The sequence below is a fragment of the Chelmon rostratus genome, chromosome 9 (genome assembly GCF_017976325.1).
Source record: "Chelmon rostratus isolate fCheRos1 chromosome 9, fCheRos1.pri, whole genome shotgun sequence".
NCBI lineage: Eukaryota > Metazoa > Chordata > Actinopteri > Chaetodontiformes > Chaetodontidae > Chelmon > Chelmon rostratus.
This window is the reverse complement of record NC_055666.1, coordinates 21,487,794-21,502,561: the sequence shown is the minus strand read 5'-3', so window position 1 is coordinate 21,502,561 and position 14,768 is coordinate 21,487,794. Positions and strand designations below refer to the sequence as shown.

At 40.5% G+C, this 14,768-nt stretch overlaps 2 protein-coding genes across 2 annotated transcripts; both read left to right on the top strand.

Annotated features, from left to right (window-relative positions):
• Positions 1-824: 824 nt before the first annotated feature.
• Positions 825-2,896, top strand: si:ch211-255i20.3 (transmembrane emp24 domain-containing protein 11). The gene is made up of 5 exons (XM_041944553.1): positions 825-954; positions 1,499-1,590; positions 2,061-2,186; positions 2,364-2,510; positions 2,747-2,896. Exons 1-5 carry the CDS (start codon positions 825-827, stop codon positions 2,894-2,896), a joined length of 645 nt encoding a protein of 214 aa, XP_041800487.1.
• Positions 2,897-4,052: 1,156 nt separating this feature from the next.
• LOC121611977 (probable E3 SUMO-protein ligase RNF212) lies at positions 4,053-10,144 on the top strand. The gene is made up of 12 exons (XM_041944722.1): positions 4,053-4,161; positions 4,921-4,982; positions 5,114-5,188; positions 5,316-5,372; positions 5,566-5,624; positions 5,711-5,770; positions 6,893-6,957; positions 7,614-7,674; positions 8,507-8,549; positions 8,692-8,746; positions 9,663-9,732; positions 10,015-10,144. The coding sequence occupies exons 1-12, from the start codon at positions 4,053-4,055 to the stop codon at positions 10,142-10,144; spliced, it is 846 nt and encodes a 281-aa protein (XP_041800656.1).
• Positions 10,145-14,768: the final 4,624 nt, after the last annotated feature.

Sequence of the window (14,768 nt, the reverse complement as noted above, 5' to 3'; positions counted from 1 at the left end):
CAGTATGAATAAAATTGACCTGACTTGACTTAAAAGATTAAAATGTGAACACTTCATTTTAAAAGAACTAATAAATTCCCACCTACATCAGTAGGCCAGAGATGAGAAGTGAATCTGTGAGGATTAACCATCAGTCATTATCATATGTTAGCGCACGCTCATACATATTCTCACCCTAGAGGGACAACGAAAGCGAATAAACACCTTCTTGAATATGTTTCCTGCACATCTTGTTGATAGTGTGCGATTTATCCCTTAGGGCAGACCTCAGCATCTATCACTTTCAATTTAGCGTGGTAAATGCAGAGCAGGCACTTGGCCCTGCAGTGAAAACCACTGCAGTATTAACATAACTTATTTAATACCATGTCCAAAAGCTCTTCATTATTATTTTAACTGGTAGGTGTTTTCTGTACAATGGTAATAGAAATATATTCATGTGCTGCAAGATATGTTTGAAAGGTCATGGTGCTACTCCCACTTCCATGTTTGTATTTTAGGGCACTGTATCTGCTGCACAATCTGTATCTGCTGCAAGTGGTCAGTCCCAATCACTACTGTTAGCAGCCTTGCTACTGGCTCCCGAGTTAACCAGTCACAAAACGACCACAATGTCTCGTCACACAAAGCAGCACCTGTGAGTTTCTCACACTCACACCGTCTCCCTTATAGCCTTGCTTTTAAATATATATGCTAGAAGACATGCTTTGCTAGAGGAATCTTGAGTTAGAATTAGCAGATCTACAAAAAAAAGTGAATTCGGACTGCAGGCCAAACATTTGGTCACTGTGTATTGTAACGTAATAGCTCATTGTTAACTGAAAATGGGTTTGCGAGGCATTGGCTTTCTCCTGCAGTGTTACCTGATGTTGGCAGCGGCCATGTATTTTGATCTTGGAGAGCAGGAGGAAAAATGCATCATTGAGGAGATTCCTGAAGACACGCTGGTCACTGGTGAGTCCTGGAGAGGGAATATTCCTCCTGAGTCTCATTTACAATCTCAACAGAGGTAATGAATATGGAATTAGATTCATAAAAACTGTATTGTGAATTGCCACGTGATTGTTGAGTCACCCAGTAGTGTACTTCCATGACATGTATGTCTCTTATTTCAGTGAGTGCAAAAGCCATTTATTACTTCCAAACCCATTAAGTAGCACAAAGAGCATTTAATTCATTGGACAGTCCACTCATTTTACTTACAAGTACGAAATATTTCCTACAATTATTCCTACAATGAGAGCCAGAGAGAAATAAGAGCATCTGTGTACTTGGCGAACATTTATTTTATTAATAGCATGTCAAGAAATGTATATATTAAATATTATATCATGTATAAACATTGAAAATTCTGAAATTTAAATCTGAATTGGAATACAAAATAAATAATTAGGCTTCCTGCCTAATGTAATCCTGTGATGTTCATAATGACTTTTCCTTCCATTGTGGGTGACTATTTATGTGAATGGACTCATGTCAGACTGTATCCTACCTTTAGGTTATTTCTTGCTGGAGCCTTGGAATTCGAACACGTTCACCAACTCCCCTCACCTTGGCGTCACTGTGACAGTCAAAGACCCAAACTATGAGGTATTGCAAACAAAAGGGAGGTATATCGTCAAGCAAGGGTCACACAAACTGTGTATGATGGTACACTAAAATATGTCCCCATTCAAACCAAACCCAAACAAGGAAGAAAAGAATTGAAGCGTAAGAGAAGATTAGCACTGCCAGCACAAGTCTTTATCTCTGTTTGTCTGTATTATACTGTCTCACACCTCCAGTGCAGCTCTTTGTCCACTGATGTGGTCCCATTATGAAAAAAAAAAATCCTTCAGAGTTTCATTTCAAATTCAAGTTTTTGAACATTTCTGCAAAAAAAAAATGAATGCACATCTACAAGAGAATCTTACAGCTCTACTTTATTCATTTTTAGTCAATAACGCATAATTTCCTTTTCCTTTGCACTTTAATAAGCAACTTCTCCACCTTCACTTATGCACTTTGTTGACCCACAGCTGAAGAAATAATGATCTAACAGTGTCTTTCCTGCTTTCTAGCTTCAGATGACCAAACGCTATGGTAAATATGGTAAATTCACCTTCACAGCTCATGCCTCTGGTCAGCACTACTTTTGCTTCCAGACCAACTCCACAAGGTTTGCTGTCTTTGCTGGAGAGAAGCTGGTGAGACCTATGGACACAAATAAAATTCATTCAACAGAGGGAAACATGCAGCAACACATACTGTTTAGCAGTATTGCAACATTTGATTGCATCACTAAGTCAACTCTGCAAACTGCATGCACACTAATCATAGAATTTTTAAAATAACGCCTAATTTTCTCCCATTGTGCTGTACAGAAGCTACATTTGGATGTTCAGGTGGGAGAGCATTTGATTGACCACAACACTAAAAAGACCAAAGACAACATGGAGAATCTGGAGAACAGCCTCAGCCACCTCACAGATCAGATAATATATATCATCAAGCATCAGGAGTACCAGAGGGTAAGTAAGTATTTTACTGTAGTGTCTGCAAATACAATCTTGCATGATATGACAGTACACACGTGTACATCACACAACAGGGAGCTCAGAAGAAAGGATACAAGCAGTGCAGTACCTCGCAGTCTTAAAACAGTGGTATGAAGGAATGTTTGAAAACTATTTAACATAGAGTGGTAGCCACTACAAAATAATGTCTTTAATATTTAGCAATAATATTATCCCCTCCTCTCATTCAGGAGAAAGAGGAGGAGTTTCGGAGGATCAGTGAGGGCACCAACAGGAAGGTGCTATGGTGGGCCGTGGTGCAGACCTCTATTCTGCTGTCCGTTGGTTTCTGGCAGATGAAACGACTCAAAGACTTCTTCATCGCCAAGAAGCTGGTCTGAAGATGACCTCTGACCCCGTCAGCTCGAGGCTTGATGACCTTATAACATGTCCTGCCCATACCTATCCCAGTGTATATACTGTAGGCTGCAACAAGTGTACTTCATGCCTATAAACACTTTGAAATTAAGATCTTTTCTCTCATTGACAAGGAGCTGGTGACATGGATGTGGACCTATGGAGAAATAGGTATAAGGAATTAAAAAATGTTTGTGTATGATATGGAAAATCTTGCCTTAGGTAACATCACAATATTTCTGAGTAGTTTTTATCCTTTTTCCTTCTCTTTTTTATTCTTCATCTCTATTGCAGCACTGAGTTGGGGCTATGATCAATACAACTGTTTAGACTTCTGTATAACTAGCTTTATTTACAGCTGTTTGGCTCCATTATAAGCAAATGTGTAGAATACTCTTCAGGACTCAGTAAACACACAACAACACAGGATACTATGGCTAAAAAATAAAAGTCATTTAAAGCAGAATTGTTTTGTGATTATTTCCCTTTAAAAACAATAAGACAAATGAATTCAGTCACATTCACATTTATGCATAACTTATCTGATGTTACTTAGAGATTTCAATACTTCATCGATTAAAGATAATCCTGTCTGGTAATGTTAGCTAGCTAGGTTGCTAACATTAATGTTCGATGATAGCATTCTTTAAGTTAGCTAGCATAGAGTAAATAACTGACGTCGTTACGTGCGTGCTAGTGACGTTAACGTAATTGGAGCTGACACAGTAGTTAAGTTAGTTATATATGTAAAAAAAAATATGTTTACATAGAACAGAAAGCTAGCTACTTCAGATCATTCATGAACACACTAACGGTACGTGGTTATGTGCGCAGTTGGACATAACGTTACTCCCATCGATCCGTTGTTTAGCTAACGTTAGCCATAAGTTAGCTTCACTTGCAGCGCGATACCCTTGGTAAGATAATACATCTTCATGTAATGAACTGATACAAGTGGTCAGGCATGTGTCCTAAACTTAAAAGAAATACAGAAAATGTTTCAAAGCATTTAATGGGGGTGGCAGTTGTACTACCACTTGGCTAACTTTGTTATGACTACTAACACCTCGCAACAATGACTTAGCAAATTAAGAAAGTTTATTAATTTAGCGCTAATCTTATTTCCTTACAGGTCTTCAAATGTCTTACTGGATTTGCTGCAACTCCTGCTTCCTTTCCCCCAGCGCTGACCGAAAACTGGCTGTCACGACCTGTGGCCATGTCATCTGTAGCGTCTGTTATCAGAAAGGTAGAAAAGGTTAATGAGTCTAACAACGGCCACAACAATTAGCGTTGGGAATGTTTGATGTATTGAAAAGCCCAGCATCTTATCGCCCCCTCAGTCGTACCATGCATGCTGCCTCAGGAAGGTGAAAGCGTGATTAGACAGGGACATCTGTTGGACTTCAAGTGATATTGCAGAGTCGATGATCAGGTTTACACTAGGTGTGCTCCAGCCAGGAGCTTCTAACTAAACGTTTCCATTATTAAGTCCTATAAAATACACAAAGCAGCCCCCTCTAAATAAACTCTCCCCAAGAAAGCCACGTTTGAGATCGTATTTCTTGCCACACTGGGTCTGGTATTGTTCTTGGCTGAGAGAGTGAAATCTCTGATCTAGTCATTTTCTGTCCATGGGTAAGAGGGAAATTACACCATTCAACATTGGATATGGAACCTCTTGAAGCGCTCCTGGAGGTCCCTTGGTCCCACTTTCAGAGCCACTCATCATATTCACAAGCCACTGGTCTGTTTCTGACAGGTCTGATCTCAATCAAACTCTCAGGAGTTTGATTATATGTTAATTCAATGTGGCTTGCAGGGTTAGACCCAGGGGTTACAGTTAATTGATTTGTGGCCTCAGACGGAAGCACTATGAGAACCGCTTCTCGTTCAGTTGCTGTATTGGATTTTGAGCCTTGATGTCCTCTATTTAGTATCAACCTAGAAAGATTATGCATTTCTTTAACGGCCTTGTAATTTTGTCTATTGCATTTTTTTTTCTCAGGAAAACAAGGGAACTGTTTAATATGCAATGCCAAATGCCAAGTGTCCCCTCTCTCTGGCAAAGTAAGCATCTTTCTTCTCATTAATTGCCATCCTCGGCTGGGATGACATCACACTTTACAACTTTATAAAAAGACTGATACCATCTGTCAGTCCTACTGTCATTAAAGTCTCGTGAAATGTGCTTGTTTCAGAGCAGCTCCGAGGTGAAGGCCCTGTTCACCGACGTCAACGTTGTGGCAACCAAACACTTAACAGAAATCAGCAAAGTCTGGTCATTTTCTAGCTTCACATCATAAAATATTAAAAACAGTCTAGTTATATGTGCAACATGTGAATTTTTACATTATTTATTAGTGCAGACTTAACACAGCATTGTTTTTTCATGTTTCTCAGGTTATAATGTTCCAGGCGAGACATCAAAAGAGATTGTTGACTTATTACCAGCAAAGGGTGAGAGATGTTACTGTATGTTGCTGCAGTGGGTGTGTGTTGGTGTGAATGAGTTGACACCAACCATGCTGAACCTATGATTTAGCTTCCTGTTCTGTCTGCTTCACACTAAAATAGACGTAAACACTACTTGCAGTATAATATAGTCACACCTGTAGTGCAAGTGCATCACTAACCATTTTATCAATTATAGAATGAGAAACTAGAAGAGGTATTAGTCGAGGTGAAGCACGAAATGCAGCACATGAAAAAGTGAGTTCAAATTTATCGTTTATAAGAATTTTCATACACGTTTCTAAAGTGCAGTTTATGAAAGGCATGTTTTGTCTCCGTTAAAGGAAGCTGAGTGAACAAAGCGCCTACATCACTAAGCTGGAAAGCTCTCTTCAACATCAGAGGTACATCATAGAGTTAATACTTATTAAAGATAATCATATTTGGCTTTCCCAATCAATGTACCGGGCAATGATATAAGAATTATTTTCTCTAAAATGGTGCCCTAGCAGTTTCAAACATTTGGGTATTAATGTTGGTGGTTAAGTTGTATATGTTTTTGTTTGGAAGATTTCAGCAAAGCTACATCTAGATTTTTATGGCTTTAGAAAGCACCAGAGGTTAAGCTTATCACACTTCGAGCCCTGTATGCTAAAGTTTAGCTAAACCTTCTCACTTCCAACCGTTGTGGATCTGGTTGCATTCAAAGAACAGTAATGCTAGATGCGTCTCAATAGAGCACAACGTGAAAACTTCCCCTTACAACAATTCGCAATTCCTGGGCTCGAGGAAGAAGCATTGCAACTACAAAAGATCCAGCCCCTTTTCTTCATATCTTACCACTGTTAGACCCTAATGATTGACCTATATACATATTTAGGTTTATTGTTTCTGGAAAATTAATTGTATTTATTATTCTTCAATATTCTATTCTGTAGATGATCTTTTTAGCATCTTTCATTCTCATGATCATGATGCTCATGAAATAAAATAAAGTCTAAAGTAAGAGTAAATAAGGATCTATGGAAGCAGTAAAGCCTGTAATGATTTAGAATTAAAAAGTGGTGGTGGTGTGTGCCTTTTTGAGTTCAGCCACACCTTCGTATGTAAAGCTGTTTACAACCAGCTGGCTGTTATGCCTCTCCTCTCACTAGGTGTCACTCCTGGCACATCTGCTCCTGGCCTGTCTCAACCACAACCAACACTGAATTAAAGATATTTCTTTATAGTGTTTAAGCAACTTCTGGAGTAACCATTGATGAGTATGAAGAATAATGTTGACAAAATGGTATAGTTAGAAAATATTTAGGTGATCCTCAAAGAGCTCTACGTTATTACTGCAGCTCATAAGTCCTTTTTAGGTGTTCTTCAAAATACAAACTAAAGGTAGACATACTGTAAGACAAAATCGAACCAGGATTATTTGTCACTTTGAAAGGAGAGGAGTCTTCACCTGCTCTCTCATTCTAGGAACAACTATGTTTTGTTGGAACTGACTAACGTTGTTTATTACTGTTCTCACTCAGTGCCAAAGTGTCATCAGTGCATCCGATGAGCCATAGTTCCCACACTGCACATGGACAGAAATCAGGTAACAACAATCTTATAATTTAATGTCATTATTGTATTAGTCTGTATGGCAGACAGCCGGCTCAATGTATGTCACCTATTTAATCTGAAATACCCTAAAGCTGCTACTCACATTTTCATAGATACTATAATATTATCATAATATGCAACAATTATACATGTATTTAGTTAATGTGTTACTAAATGCCAGTTTATTTTATGCTGCTAATATTTTGTTAGCTATGATAATATTTTGTAATTTCTTCTGTCGTCAGTGCGGTGATCCAAGCTGCTGCTGCTGATGAAGATAATGAATATTAATCTTATTAATAATAGACAGTATTATATTGTATTATTCAAGTCAAGACTAGTGCTTGTTGCATAACGTCTGTTCCACAAAACTCTTTTCGTAATGCTCGTAACAAAATATACAGCCAAACAGGATGGGTTAGTGGTTGAAAAAAAGGCACATTCAGCAGGCCTATGTAGCAAAGCCAGAAACTGTCCAAATAGGCTGCTGACTGGCCATAAATCTGGCTCAAGTCACGTCTCTGTGGTCGTATCACTGAGCCATGCATTTTCATTCTTTCCCTGCTTAGCCACTAATGTCTCGTCATCATTAATACATAATGTACAGTTGTTACTGATGTTGTGTGTCTGCTTCTTGTTTGGCTCCAGTGCTACAGATCCCATATAACTCCCCCATGTCCCTCTCCAGACACTCCTCAACGACTAATGTGTGAGTATTCTCCCTCCTCAACTGTTCACGGTATCTCTTTAACCTTCTTCCATGGTCATCTTTGATTTGCACTCTTCTCACCCCATCTCAATCTCTGTCTCTTTTCACCCATTACCTCTCACCATAAGAGCCAGAGAGAGAATGTAGGAGGTGTTTTACAGTGCAAACAAGCTATATCCTGGGTTCAGCCCGAGCGTCTCGTGTTAGCTTTAGCTGCTCTATAGCTTTGCCCTGCCCTGCGGCTGTCTACACACACATACACACCTGAATAAGCTGAGCTTCGCTTGGCTTTAGTCAGGATTCCCTATTGGGTTTCCCAGACACCGTTGACACAAGATTGATTGGCTGCTTGAGCTTAATAGTACAAATGTTGTTTTATCCACCGAGACTTTAGATTCTTGTGCAGAGAGAAAGCAGTATAGATGATGGATCACAGATATTATCCCCACATGCAGTATTGCTGCCGTGCCTGCAGGGTCAATTCAGTTTTGATGTAAAAAGCAAATGAATGATTTGTTTGCTGATAGGGTTGTCATGCAAACTGGAACATAGAATGATAAAGAGAATTTAGAGGGAACAATGCATTTGAATTATAGCGTGTTTATTAGATTATTTAGGGTGTTTTTTGTTAATTTAATGAAATCTTGCAAAATCAATGACTTTTATTTATCATTTTTAATGATTTACTGCAATGAGCTTTGAGAGAAGTAAACGTCACACAGTGAATATCTGTAAATGATGTTAGATAGATGTTTGGCTTATGAGTTCAGGCATCACTGAGTTCACTCAGCCAGCTGAACCCAGCAGCATTAATGAATGTGCTCTCCTGCAGCACAGAAAACATGGAGGTGGATGAAAGGAGTCTGTTCAGGAAAGTGAGTTTCATTATTTCACCTTCCACTTCTTCTGTACAGTTTGTGTAATGGTAATTTAAGACTGTAGTACACAAATAATATAAACATACTGAGTAACTAGCAAATAAAAAGTCATGATTTGTGATGTTTCTCTGTCTTTCAGCCCAACACTGTCCCCAGGCTGTCATTAATCAGTCCTCCACAAGATGGACGAGTGGGTCTGTGCTTTGCTCTGCCTATCATAAAACATGTTTTTGGTAGTCACTTTGGGAAGATGTGTTGTCTGTGTCAAATTTTGCTCAAGACCTTGGATCTGCTTTGGCGATCTCACTAAGTCATAACTCTGTTTCGTTACATCAGTGCATGAAGCATTATACCAGTAAATTCAGGGTTAGTGGTTTGTGGAAAAATCACACGTTATGCTACCTTAAATATAACACAATTTAGTCTTAGTGTCTCTCTCTGCCGAATATATGCACTAGAAGTTGCATATTTATAAACACAGTGTCTCATTGATACTGACGTAATTGCACTGTAATCATTTGACAAAGCCATCTTGCAGCCTAACCTTGTTCGGGGTTTATGGACTCCACGGTTGACCACCCACAGCGATTAAACCAGTACAGGTGTTGGCTGTTGTTATGTTTAGGATAACACCTACTGAGCTCCCTCTCTTTGATTATGTAATTCAGTTCCTTTAGGGATTTGACCTCCATTGTGGCAGATAAGTCAGGTGACAGCACATGTGTGAGTGTTTAAGTAAATATTGTATTGAAGGAAATCAGAATATTTAACCAGAAGCAGGGCTAGTCAAAATGCCTAATTTAATTTATTGTGTTTGCTAAATAAGGATGACATCTGTCACCTTATATAGAGCTCTCTGTGGGAGAGGGTTTTGTACTTGCTGTAGGTGTTTTGCCCTGTTGGATAGCAACGTGATGATGTGAAATACTCTGGAAGATGACTCACCCAAATGAAACAAGCTCATGCGGTGGAAGAAGAGACACATAAGCCCATAATGAGCAAGAAATATCTTGGGTTTTTTTTGTTGTTGTTGTTTTTATCATTTTTGCCATTATGTCTGTGCGACCTGTGTTAAGGATTAACGTTGGATTTCTCTGGTGTTATGTTCAGGCACCATCCCTCACAGGTCGTCCAATCGGAACATGCTGGCCAACCATTCAGCTCGCTCAGCCACAGTCAGGTGACTCCTTTCATTCAGTGAAGGCATCATAATAACATCATAATAATGCACATTCATTTTTTCATATATCCCAACCTCAGTTAAGATATTTCAACTCCACTGTAAGCAACTTGTTTGAATGATTGTGAGGCTCCAAATGCATTTACATACTCAGCACCTGCATTAGATTTGCTTTTAATAACCTAATTCAGTCAAATAATTTAAAAGATAGTCTGGTGACATTTTTGTTATTGACAAATTCCATGAAAAACCGAACGACTCTCCTCTCCCCTCTGCTCCCAGTCGTTTTCAAGGATCTCCAGTGATCCCAGATGTTTCATATGGGCAGAGTTCTGGATGGAAGTCTCCGATCTTCAAGCTGCCCTCCTCCTTCAGACACTCCATGTCCTCCCTGGTCTGCCCTCCTCCTTAACCAACACACACGTCATGGAACCTTAAGAGAAAAATTCCTCAGAGAACCTGGCCACTGACATGTATATGGAGGCATTTAGAGGTCACCAGCCAGTTTTTGTGTTGTGAAATTAAATTGGCTTGACCAGGATGTACAGATTTTGTGTTTTTGATTTTTTTTGTTGTCTCACAATCAATTAAACTGATGAAATGATTACATGGGCCTTGAATGAAATATGGTCTGGAGTATCTTAAATTTCAGTATTGTCTTTCCCGTAAGCATTTTGATCATCCTGGTCTGATACTGTATGTATCCACATGAAATCAAATACAGATTTTCCCTCATTTCTCTGTTGGTGACTGGTACGCGGTCACAGGTCAGGTTATCCATCAGAGTTTGGGTTGTTTAGCCGTGTTGTTGTGAAAGTGAATTACTTTCACTAATCCAGCAGAGAGACCTACAGGCCTCAACCCACAGAGCCTTACAAGCCTTTAGCCGAGGGCACAGTTTGACGTGACGCTCACTCTGCTGCACCAGCACCTTTTCAATTTACAAAGATAAACTGGGATTATGTTCCCGAAAAAAATCTGTCCATTTACCGGATTCTACAAGACTAAGCTTCAAGGTTGACAGACAAATGCTGCAGTAACATCAAGAAAGCCTTTAGGCAGCAATGTAGTGAACTACCCTCAACAATAGTTTCCACACTCCTGCCCTGCTGCACGTAACTTCAGCAACATGACTCGTGATTTCACCCTCAAATCTTGTTGCAAGTGAAGGCAAAGCAAAGTGTATCCAAATAGAAACATGATATCACCTGAAGTCATCGCGGCAAGGAAAAGCTGATGCGGTGAAGCGGGTGGCAAGGACGGCCAGATGTGTTCAGACAGGTCGATTCTCTCTTTGTCGACCTGCGTTTTTGCCTCTATTGTCCCTGGTTGTCAGGGTGGTGAATGGTGTCTATTGAAGGCTCAGGTGTGACTGTGTGTGTGTGTGTTCTGGGTTTGTGCACACTATAATCAGGCACTTACGCCCATGTGTGTGTGTGCGTGAAGTTAAAGGGTATTGTACAGAGTCAGTAGGGCTGATCCTCCTCCGCGCTCCAGTGGGATTTGAAGTCGTTTCCTGTTTTTTAAGGTCCACTTAGAGAGAAATAGCTCCCTGGGGCAGACTAAGCTGTCATGGTGTCAGACCCTGACAGGGAGAAGAGTAAATCAGAATAATCTCTCCCTTATGCACACACACACACACACACACACACACACACACACACACTGGGCCATCTCTTGCAATGTACCCCGCACAATTACAGTAATATTTAATTTTCTTTTTTAATGAAGTCACACCGTTCTTTTCTCACGCAGATATCTCCTCCTTCTTGATCTCTGTCTCCCTCTCTTACTTTCTCTCCTCTGCACACACACACACTCTCTCTCACACACACACACACCTTAACATGGCTCCAGGCTGTACAAATGAGCCCTGCCACTTCAGAGAGCTAAAGAAAACTATTCTGATGTCAGTGGTAATTATTCAGCAGCGTGTTCCCACAGCTTGTCCACCCCTCCCTCTCTCTCTCTGTGTCTCTACATCTCCATCTTCCTGTGTGTGTGTGTGTGTGTGTGTGTGCGTGCGTGTGTGTGTGTGAAAGAGAAGCTTCTCTCTTAATCTGATCCAGATTTCACACTTTGTCACTCAGTATTTCATTCTTGTACCTTTGGTGCTGTAAGTGTAATCCCCTCTAGGCAAGACACGACATGAACTAAATGATTTCACACTGGAGCTGTTTGTCTTTCTAAGGGGCACAGAAAGTGTTCCTGTGTAGCCTTACAGTGTGATATCTGTGATCCCCTTACCTTTACTGTTACACGCTTAAAATGTATACAACAATAGAATAGGACTTATGAACATCCACTTGAATTTATCCACTGGATTTATATGATTTTTTCCAGACTGTCCAAGTTATTTGTATACTCATACCCTGAAACCAAACCTTTATTATAATTTTATTATTTCAAGCAAAGGATTGCAAGGTAAATCTGAGGGGTAATGAGATGAGCAACAAAATAGGAGAGATGGAGAAAAATAAGCTTTTTGCTGATTGTTGCTCGAGTTCTTTTTACTTTTCTCACATCTTTTTCTTGTGACATGCAGAAAGTTTTAGTTCTTGAAGGATAAAAAAAAAACTATGAATATGAAACAACATCAAACAAGGAATCAAGGAGTAAAGGTGTTTCTCTTTGCTCTCTTTCCTCTTTCCATAACATAACAGCACAAAGCAAATTCATCCTCTGAGGACCCACAAAAACTTTATTGGTTTTCCAAAGAAGTCGTTGAAGTGTTTTGTCTGGTTTCATTTGATCATTTGTGTCATCATTTAACGAAATATATCATTTACATGAATTAATGTGAAAATTGTTTTTTTTTTAAACGAAATATGTTGTTAAATGAACTGTGTCTGATTTAATGGATAACAGCTGAACTCTTTCATCATTATATACATGATGTTACATCAATTTTCCATATTGATATCACAAAAAAATCCTCATTTATGTGTTGATATTCAGTCATATTTCCTAGAACTGACCTCCGGTTCCATAAATATAAACCATTACTTCTACACATGGTTGAGTGAAATCATTTATAAAAGAAGTGGAGTTACTGTCCGTTGCACTGACTTGACATTAAACGGATTGACCTGTAGATGGCACTGTAGTCTATCTCAACCTTGCACAAGTCATGGTAACTCCAGTATGCATTCCTCTGCTGTGTGTGATGGCCTTTGGACCACAGCTGCCTCTGATAGGGATCGACAGGATGAGGAAGGAGCATAGGAGGTCTCACACACACACACACACACGTGCACACACACACGTCTATTAACATCTGCTGCTTTTGAAGAGGGTGAAAAGGATGTGATCGAGGAATTGCTGGACACACACACACACAAAATTTTGTTGCATTTTAGTGGAGGAGAGCTGAATAGGGGCAGTTTATGAGTCAAAGAGGAACAGGTGAGGATGGGTGACCTGGACCACTCATACTCTCTTCAACACACACACTCGCACACATAAACAGGCATCCCACATGTGAAGGCAGGCAGGCTGTTGCCTTTGAAGGGGCCCGGCCTCCTCCAACTGTCCCATGCATGCTTGAGTGATGTCAGCACGGCTGTGGAAAGATTCCTTTCCTGTCATACACACACACACACACATACCTAATACACACACACACATACAACTTCCTTATCACACACAATCTCTTTTCACACACACCAGCTTACACTGCCTTTTTTACTCCTTTCTCAAACAAATCCACACACACACTGTTGCTTGCATAACACACACACCGACTCTGACTTTCTTCCTCTACACACACACACACACACACACACGCACACACACACACACTTGGCAGGATGTGCGGGGAGAAAAAGGGGCCGAAAGACAACACCGAGATTAGGAGGCTTTTGTCACGGCTCTGTGGCAGACTTTAAAGGCCTTGGCTCCCTTCCCCTCTGCCAGATTTCTTTCTTTTCTCACCCTGTCTGTCCACATCCCTCTCTTTTCACGGGGGGGAAGGTAAACATTTGGTACAGAGAGACAGAGGAAGGGTGGAAGGGAGGGATGGGTGGAAGAAGGATGGAAGCCGCCTGTTGCCCCCTTTTAGCCTCTTTTTTGTGTTTTTGTTTTCCTAGTTTTAGTGGCGGCTTTGTGGCTGTGTGGAGGATGAGTGGAGAGAGGGAGAGGTATGCAAACAGAGCAGCGCTTCAATGCCAGCCAGGTGTCTCTGTGTATGTGAATGTGTATGCGATGCATGCATCTGCGCTTCCATGTGTAGCTGGGTGCACATGTTGCATATGCGCTTTCCGTCTCTTGCAGGTGAGTGCGTGTATGCATAGGTATCCTTCGGGTTTCTATGAGGAGATGTGTGTTATGTTTTCTCCCAGGTGCGTGCCTGTGTGTCAGCCCTTCATGGTCACTGACTCCATTCACCTGAGCCGTCCTCTCACAGTGAAAAGGCAGTTGCCGGTAAAAAGCTCTTTGGACAGCTTCTCTTCATCACCAACCACAGCTGCTGTTGACTCAAGCGCCCAGGAATCTCCTCCATGGGTTCACACCCTTTTAAACCAGCCAACTGCACACCAGAACCCACTCTGCGAGCGGGCAAAAGGTCCTGCAAGACCTCAAGGTCTAAAGGACGAAACATTTGCTCTGCAATGGACACGATTCAGTCAAAATGCAGCCATCTTATTGGCCAGAGGAAGTAGGGCAACAGAGAAGAGCAAACCTTCACCCATAATTGTGATGGCTTACTCAATAATTTCTAGTAAAAGTATGCTCACTATTTGGAGCAGCAGGCAAATGCGCCAACATTTAGGGAAAACTTGACTTGCAAAATCTACATGTTTAGCCACTCTTTGGTATTCACTGGACTACAAACATGCCACATCATTTCTGGTAACTGAAGCTTAAAGAGCCGTTTTTCTCTATAACCACCCAAAAAGTTTACATTGCTTTGTGAAATTAGTGATGTTGACTGAAGGTTCACGTCAAAAGAAAACAAAAGGAAACAGTGACCTCAACCCAACAAAGGATTCATCCTTCATCTCAACAGCTCAGGAATGGCTTTAGAGAATTCACAC